Below are 9,347 nucleotides of genomic sequence, written 5' to 3' on the forward strand. Positions count from 1 at the left end.
AGGAGCTGAGCGCTGCTGCCGTGCCAGGCAGGCAGCAAAGGGGAGCCCGAGCCCTTGCCTCGACCATGGCGCAACCCCCTAACCACAGAGCCCTAGGCGGTTACCCATGTTGCCCATCCCTAAGGCCGGCCCTATGCCCAGGTTGCCACTGGTGGGTCTGCTCAAAAGCAAGTGAATCCTGATGCTGATGAGCAACTTGACATTCCAGCCCTGACATGCTTCACAAACTAGTCCAAACTCACACAAAGGACAGGTGGGGCATGAACGTCCCACAATACCCCATAGTTAAAGCACTTGCCGTGGACACAGGAGTTTCAGGTTCAAATCCCCACTCTGATCCTGCGAATAGTTGAATCTGGGGCTCCCACATCCTAGGTGAGCGTCCTAACCCCTTGTGCATTCTAGGGTGGGTTTCTCTCCTGTTGAAGCAGTTGAAGGTCTCATTTGTGCAAAAGCAGAGTGCCTAAATGTTGGGTGTTGCAACACTCACCCTAAATGCCCCTCTGGAATCTAGTTCTAATAGCTCCAGTGAAGCTCCCAAGTCAAGGGAGAAAGTTAGAGCCAGAGGCTGGGCATTTCCAAGGAACTATAGGGAGTCGGATGCCAAATCCAACTGCAGAGACTTACAGAGACACCAGAGGCAAAGGCAGAAGGTGCTTCTGAATCTTGGAAGAAGATGTGAAGTTTTCCACGTCCCCCAACCCCAAAGAAATGATTATATCCCCTGACCAGAGAACACACGCCTCAGATTGCTACTGGCTGCTTCTGTCCAGAGCTGTATCGACAGAAGTATCTGTTCAGTATTAACGAGAAAAAAGTAAAGGAGTACTTGTGGCACCTTAGACACTAACAGATTTATTTGAGCATAAGCTTTCGTGAGTTACAGCTCACTTCATTGGATGCAGATGAAGTGAGCTGTAGCTCACGAAAGCTTATGCTCAAATAAATTTGTTAGTCTCTAAGGTGCCACAAGTACTCCTTTTCTTTTTTGCTAATACAGACTAACACGGCTGCTACTCTGAAACCTAGTATTAACGAGGTGATCAAAGAGATTGCGACCCAGCCAGATGAAACACACCAAGGTGGGAAGATCAGACCAAGGGAGCTGCAGAAGACCCCAAGCACATTCCAATGGGAATCAGGAGTTCAGATGCCTTAGGTGGCTTTGTCAACTTCGTGGGTGGGTTCTGGTTGCAAAACTCCACAGCCCTCAGCAGCGAAGGAGATCAGCCATGAAATGAGAACAGAAGAACAGCTATCCTGCTCAGACCAAAGGTCCAGCCCAGTATCCTGTCTTAGTCTGGACTCTTCCAATTTCTCCACAACTTTCTTAAGGTTTGGTACCCCAAACTGGACATAGCACTCCAGCAGTGGCCTCACCAGTGCTTAGTAGAACAGGACAATGACCTCCCCTGTCATACAGATGATATTCCTGTTAATACACCCCAAAATAATATTAGCCTTTTTTCAGTTGCGTCACATTTTTGGCTCATATTCAGTTTGTGATCCAGGATAATCCATGGCTCCTTTACAGCAATGCTACCACCTAGCCAGTTATTCCCCATTTTGTAGTTGTGCATTTGATTTTACCATCTTAAGTGCACTAATTTGCACTTGTCTTCACTGAATTTCCCCTCAGTGATTTCAGAGCAGTTCTCCAATTGCTCAAGACAATGTGAATTCTAATCCTGCCCTCCAAAGCACTGGTAACCCCTAACAGCCTGGGATCACCCACAGATTTTATAAGCATCTTCTCTGCTCCCCCATATGAGATGTTAATGAAACAACTGAATAGTCCTGGACCTTGTAAATATCCCTGGAGGGTCTCTGGACATGTCCTCCCTGTTTGATGGTGCAGCATTGATAACTGCTCTTTAAATACCAGTTGTGCACTGGAATTTCATCCAGACTGTATTTCCCTATTTTTTTTATACTACTATGGGGAATGGGGCCAGATGGGACAAAACATGGGTGTCTGCATGTCATGACTTAGAGGGATAGGGGGTAGGACTACATATCTTGGGTTATATGGATCTATAATTTCTTTCTACAGCTTTTATCCAGTTTTTCTCCTCTCTCCTGCTACTAGTCACCCTTAAACAGTACAGCCATCTCCTCCCCACCCCTTACAACTTGCCCCTAGTGTCCATTATACAGTATAGCCGCCCCTTCCCCATCCCCATCCCCATCCCCATCCTCACCCTCACCCCCATCCCCACCCCACCCCATCCTCTGTTGCCCCTAGTGCCCATTATACAGTATAGCTGCCCCTTCACACCCCATACCTCCTGCTGCCCCCAGAGGATGAGAGGTGGGATAGGGGTTGCTAGGCTGTTTAACAGTCACTTGGGACAGGACAATTAATTTGTCACAAAGAAAGGAGACCACATAGTTCCATCCCCTCTCATCCCCCAGGTTCAAGATCATCCCAGACAGTGCATCCCCCAAGATGGTGGTTTGGGGACCTCCCCCCGGCCCATGCAGCCCCAACCTCCAGGGCACTGTCTTCCTGTCAGCCCCAAGGTCTGTTCTCTCAGCTGAATGACCAAGTGCTTCAAGGCCCAGCTGGTGTCTGTGTCTCTGGGTGTTTTTCTCCCCTCCTCACTCAGCCCTTGGTTGATTTTCTGCCCACTTGGTATTGCTCTGTGATGCAGGGAATTCACACCAGACAGCAGCTTCTCTGGAGCAGGACCGAGGGGACACTCCTATGCTATAAACAGACCCTGTGCTCTTCTGGGCACCTCCTCTCCCTCAGTGCTGGATGTTGTGCCTCCTGTATCATACACGGATGACTCTGACCAGCAAGTTTGTGGGTGGCCAGGACCCTGCAGGGTCTCCTGACCAGCTGGTAAAAGCTCCTTTGCTAGACATTTTTCAGCTGAGTTTTGACAAGTTGGCCTATGGAGAGACAGAGCCTAAGTTCCCATGGGGCTCTCACCCCAAACATCCTCCCCAACTTGTGGGCTGTGGTGTCTCCTGAGGGTACTGGCGGCTAGATCTAGCACCCAGCCACCACCTTAGGAGCCCACGTCTCATTTTTAGGCCCTGTGAGATCCTAACACCCCCCCTCCACACACACACTCAGCTGCCACATAACCTGGGAGGCACCTAAATCCACTAGACAGCTACATGTAAGAACCAGCTACTTCCCCTAGGTGCTGAAATGTCTGCCAGTGGGAGTGTGTGGAAGTATCTCAGTCCTGATGCAGCTACAGAGCCATAGCTCACATCTTGGTCACGGCGGGATCCTCCACCTAAGCATTGCTCTGGCTATTTCGTCTCTGCGGCCTGTCCCTGGCTGTGTTCTGGGGGGGGAGATATTTGTTGTTGGCTGTGGGGAGGGTGTCCCTGCTGCCCCCTGCTAGTGGTGTGTGCCCTGCTCTGTCTGTGTGTGTCTGTCCTTATACCTGAGAGCCCGAGAGATCTAGCACTGTCCTGGGAAGTGGGAAACTCCCTAGTTCAAATCCCGCCTCTGCTTGATTTGGGTCAATAACTTGAACTTAGCTGAGTGCCCTGGTTAACAGTTATAATGGGGCAGGGAGATCTCTCTGTGGAGGGTTCGGGACTCCTGGGTTCCATTCCTGGGTCACGGTAACTTCCATCCCTTGCTCTGTGCCTCAGTTTCCCCAGTCCCTGCCTGACCCAGCTCTGCAGAGTGACAATCTATTTTCAGTCCCAGCTAATGAGGTCCCTGGGTGCTGAGCTACACCTGCTTCTCCCTTCCCCTATTGGTCATCTCCCAGAGCTCCCAGGGGGGGCCCCAGAGGGGATATAACAGGGGGTTGTATGAGGGGATTGGGCCATGAGGCAGGCGGGGACGGAGATGGATCTGGCCGTGGAAAACAGTGCAGGGTGAGTGTCAGCCTATCCTCCCCTCTCTTTCTGTCCTGACCAGCCCTTGTTTTCCAGTTCTGGCTGCCCCTCAGTCCCGACAGAACCCTCAACCTGCGCTAAACCTCCCACATCAGCTCTGCCAGTGCCCCTCACTCCCCACCCACAGCCCCTGCTAGCCCAGCCCTCGACTCCCCACCCCAGCTCTGCCAGTGCCCCTGAAGCCAACCCACAGCCCCTGCTAGCCCTGTCCACAGCTCCCCCGTCAGCTCTGCCACTGTCCAATGTCCGTCACTCCGCACCCGCAGCCCCCGCTAGCCCAGCCTTGGGCTCCCCCACACAGCTCTGTCACTGCCCCTCAATCCCGACCTGCAGCCCCTGCTAGCCTAGTCCTGGGCTCCCCCGAACCCCAGCTCTGCTGGTTTCCCTCAATCCTGACCTCAGCTCCCTGCTAGCCCATCCCTGCCCTTCCCCCAGCTCTGCCCATGCCCCTCAATCCAAATCCAAATGCTGCTTCAGGAGGACAGAGTTCAGGTTTTGTGGCATGTGTGACAGAGGATGTTGGGTGTTTTAGAGTTGTTGTTCCCATTGCACAGCCACCGTGTATATGTATCGATTCAGTCAATGCAGGAAATGAATAACTGGGGAATGAATGAGCCAATGGGGGAATGTCTATGTTAGGGCATTTATTAATACATGGCTAAAGCAGAAGCTAGCAAGGCTAGTGTGATGCCTGGCTGTATGTGTGTGCTGAACTTCTCCTCATTGAGGGGTTAAACTAACAAAAAAGGGAAGGAATAAATAAGTGACTACAGAAAGAAAGAAAGAAAGAAAGAAAGAAAGAAAGAAAGAAAGAAAGAAAGAAAGAAAGAAAGAAAGAAAGAAAGAAAGAAAGAAAGAATTAAGAAACGAAACAATGAATCTGTGATTAAAAGAATGAATGCATGGATCCATGAACGCATGGAAGAAGAAATGAAGGAATGTCTAGCTGTCGACACTGTTGTCAGATGCTGGCTGTGTGTGTGTGATCTCTCTGCTTGCTGCCCTGGCTCTGGCCGGGTCATCTGTACAGCGGTCTCCGATCGAACTGCCTGATAACCACAGACCCATTTAGTAGCGAAGGCACCTGGCCATTTTTATTGTCCATGAAGCATGGTCCTAGTATCCCATACACTCTGCAGGACCACTAACACATGTATGCCTGTCACAATAGACCCGCTGACTCACTGGCAGGACTTTCCACTGCCCCGTAGGCCAGCCACAGACACCCCCTCTGAGACTCCATTTTATACATCAATACAAACAAGTAACATATTGCCCCTCTGATGTCGTCAATTACAACCTTCTGATGTCGTTAGTTACTACCTCTACCTTGTATATGTTGGTTCAATCAAAACTTCTCTATCCATCACCCTGTCATCCTAACCTTATCTTTAGCAGGGGTCAGTGTGTTCTTGTTATCTTTGGAAGGGTGTGTTTGTACCATACTTGGTATCGGGATGTTCTGGTACCACACTTCTGGAATGTGTTTGCGAGAGTGTTCTGTGCCTAGAACTTCTTAGGAATGTGTGTTTCTGCAATATCAGCCCTGTTCTTGCCAAGTTCTGAGAGTGTGCACACAGGCAGAGCCTGACGTCTACTCACAGACTTTTGCTAACTTTGCTTTATGTCAGCAAGGCTTGACCACTACTTTAATTCAGGCCTCAGACCAGGCCTCTGATAAAAGGGCTTATGTCTCAGGCTCCATTTCTGCTACAAAGGTGACAGAAGCCAGACATGATGGCCGTTAGGAATAAATCAGAAAATAACAGAAATAAATGGACAGGTAAATAAATGAACAAATGTAGAGAGAAATGGAGAAGTAACAAATAAATGAACAGATACATAAAGGAATTTATAAATACATAAATAATAGAATGCATAAATAATGGGGAGGGCCATGATCTTGGTCAGGTCTATGCAGTGCCCGACATATTTGGAGGTCTGATCTCAGTAACCTTAGACATTACCATAATTCATACATTCTTTGATTCTTAGATTCATAAATTTAAAGGCCAGAAGCAACTGCTAGACCATCCAGCTACCCGCTTATTGAGCTCCATCACTTGTGTTTGACTAAAGCATCTTCCAGAAAGGTCTGGATCTGAAGAAACCAAAAGATGGACAATCCACCACTAACCTCCAGCAATTAGCTCTTGTTCTGCCTTTCTTTAGTGGCTGGTCTTTTCTCCCTGGGAAGGTCCTTATAAAGCGTAAGCAAATCATCTCTCAATGTTCTTTTTCAGTCACTGAAAGGATCAGGCCTTTTAAATTTCTCTCTGCCAGACATTTTCTTCAGCCCTCAGAACATTTTTGTGGCTCTCTATGCCCCCACCCCTCCAATTTGCCATCATCCTTTTTAAAATGTGCCCCCCAGAGTTGAGCATAGGATTCCAGTATCGCTGTCATCAGTGCCAAGCAGTGCTGGGTTCCTACTCACCACAGCCCTCTTAATACATCACGGTGAATTGCTTGTCCATGCTGAGCCATCAATCCTTCTCTGTCCCTAATTGCCAGGACACAGTCCCCCATTCTGTAGGCATGATGTATAACTCTCAATTCGGCTGTACTCCAAAACAATTTTTTGAATGTGGCCTGGATCACCAAACGATCTGGATCAGTCTATGTGACTGCCCCAGCTTCAGCATTATTTACCACTCTCCCAATAGTGGTGTCACCTGCCTTTGATCACCAGTGATTTTATATTCACTTCCCTATCGCTGGTAAAGAGGTTGAATAGCCGCAGAACAATATCTGATCCCTGCAGAACTCCACTAGAAACACCCCACCAGATGAGGAATCGCCATTGACGACTGTTCGTTAAGATCTGTCCATTAGTCATCAATCCATATAATGTGGGCTCTATTGAGTCCGCTAGTGCTAGTTTTTTGTCAGAATGTTTTGCGGTACTCACGGAAATGCCTGCCCCCAGTACAATTAATAAATCAGAATTATATTGTGGGTTGGGTTAAATCTTGTTGGTACGTGAGGGATTCTCCATCAGGGACAATTTTTAAATCAAGAGGGGCTGTTTTCACAAAAATCTGTTCTAATTCAAACCAGAACAAATCCAGGGAACTCCCATGGCCTGTGTTATACATAGACTTGGCAGAATTCCATTTTTATTTTGTTATAATCTACACAAATAATAGTAAAAAGAAAAGTAGGACTTGTGACAACTTAGAGACTAACAAATTTATTTGAGCATAAGCTTTCGTGAGCTACAGCTCACTTCATCAGATGCACTTCCTTTTCCTTTTGCGGATACAGACTAACACGGCTGCTACTCTGAAAGAGATAATAGTGATGTTTATTTTGAAATCATTTTTTGATGTTTAGCAATATACATTTTCACACAGAAAATTAGGGAGGAATCAAACAGTGGTGATAATAATTATTTCATGACAACAGATATTGAGATTCAAAACGTTAAATCTGTATTACCATTAAAAGACATATTGTCAATATTACATGTCAAAATATACAAAGTAAAAGTCCTTAAGTCAAATTCAAATATGTTCTTTAACAGCATTTTTCTTCCTTTGCCTTTGTACATTTTCTTTGTTATTCATGGAAATCTTTTTTCATTGCCTTGTGTGTGTGTGCTCAATGAAATCAATATCAACCGACACTGGACGATAAAAATCTCACCCTTCCAAGCCTAGTACAAGACGTCTGTCTATCGCAAGGGTCTCTTCTGGTGTTGGATTGTAGATATCGATGGGTGGGGCATAACAGCTGCCCCTCATTTAGGATAGGTGTGCAAGACAAAACAAAGGCAAATGCTAGTTTATCCAGGAAAGGGAATTATGTGGGTGGATGGCTTTGCTGGGTATTGTTTGGGTAAGGATGTGTGTTTGTGTGAGAAGCAGGACAGAGAGATTGAAGGTGAAAGAAGCCGAGAGATTGAGCAAAGTTTTGGGCTGGGGTGCCTGTTGTTTGGTTCCTCCTGTCCTCAGGAAAAAAGGATTTGTATGTTTTCTGTAAATATGCAGGAGTGCATCAAAGAAATTCCTGACTCCGTCAACAAATTCCCTTCCCAACCGGAAATTCGCTCCAGACACTGAATGTTTGGCTAACTGCTCGAGTCGACAACTGTAGCAATGACAATGTACCATGTGGGCATGTTACAGGGATGGAGCTTCAGAACAGCATAGAGGTGATGGAGTTTGTGCTGTTGGGGCTGTCCCAGACCCGAGAGATACAGCTCTTCCTCTTCATCTTGTTCCTCATCTTCTACTATGTGATCCTTCCAGCCAACATCCTCATCATCCTCACCATCCAGGGCAACCCTCACCTGGGCACCCCCATGTATTTCTTCCTAGCCAACCTGGCCTTCCTGGACATCTGCTATTGTTCCATCACCCCCCCCCCCAAAGATGCTGGCTGACTTCTTCTCCTGCCACAAGACGATCTCCTATGGGGGCTGCATGGCGCAGATCTTCTTCATCCACTTCCTGGGGGCAGCTGAGGTCTTCCTGCTCATGGACATGGCTTTTGATAAGTACTTGGCCATCTGCCATCCCCTGCACTATGCCAGCATGCTGAGCAGGGAGGTCTTCTGTGCCCTGGTGGGGGCTGCTTGGGCTGCGGGGCTTCACGCACTCCATCCTCCATGTGGTGTTGATCATCCAGCTCCCGTTCTGTGGCCCCATTGAGCTGGACAATTTCTTCTGTGACATCAGCCAGGTGATCAAGGTGACCTGCACTCATGTCTACGTGCTGGAGTTCCTCATGTTCTTCAACAGTGGCCTGGCCACTTTGATGTGCTTCCTCCTATTGCTCATCTACTATGGGGCATTGCTGGTCCGGCTGCGGGTGGGCGACTCCTCAAAGGGGATGAGCAAAGTCGCCTCCACCTGCATCAGCCACATAATCATCATCTTCATCATGTTCAGCCCAGCCATCTACATCTACTGCCGGCCCTTCCGCAGCTTCCCCTGGACAAGGTGGTGGCCGTGTTCCATACCGTGGTCTTCCCTCTCATGAACCCCATGATCTATACACTCAGGGACAAGGAGATCACCTGGCCTTGAAGAGGCTGCTGAGTAGACATGGGCTCTGGGGAGGGAAATAGAAGGAAGTCAAAATACAGAAGTGCAGGGTTTGGAATTATTTCAGGGATTTTTTCTGGCATGTGTCAGACTAGATTATCTCAACAGTCCCCTCTGGGCTCTTAACTGATGAATCTTGTTAGGATATAGATATTCAGACCTGTTTGTAAAGGCCTATACTCTAAGAATGTAGGTATATGTTTATCATTTAGCTAGTAATAGAGGTATACAAGAAAGAATCCGTATAAGGGCCTTCTCTCACTGTGACAGTCTGAGGCCCTGTTCTTAGGCTAAGACCTTTGGCCAAGCAGCAGAGACAGCCATAAGCTGAGGTTTCAGAGTAGCAGCCGTGTTAGTCTGTATTCGCAAAAAGAAAAGGAGTACTTGTGGCACCTTAGAGACTAACAAATTTATTAGAGCATA

At 47.7% G+C, this 9,347-nt stretch overlaps 1 protein-coding gene across 1 annotated transcript; it reads left to right on the forward strand.

Annotated features, from left to right (window-relative positions):
• Window positions 1–8,005: 8,005 nt before the first annotated feature.
• On the forward strand, window positions 8,006–8,947 carry LOC119842016 (olfactory receptor 4N2-like). Its single transcript, XM_038369904.2, is given in 5 exon segments — window positions 8,006–8,236; window positions 8,238–8,462; window positions 8,464–8,806; window positions 8,809–8,895; window positions 8,898–8,947. Coding segments are annotated over 5 exon segments (936 nt in total).
• Window positions 8,948–9,347: the final 400 nt, after the last annotated feature.

The sequence above is a fragment of the Dermochelys coriacea genome, chromosome 13 (genome assembly GCF_009764565.3).
Source record: "Dermochelys coriacea isolate rDerCor1 chromosome 13, rDerCor1.pri.v4, whole genome shotgun sequence".
Classification (NCBI taxonomy): domain Eukaryota; kingdom Metazoa; phylum Chordata; order Testudines; family Dermochelyidae; genus Dermochelys; species Dermochelys coriacea.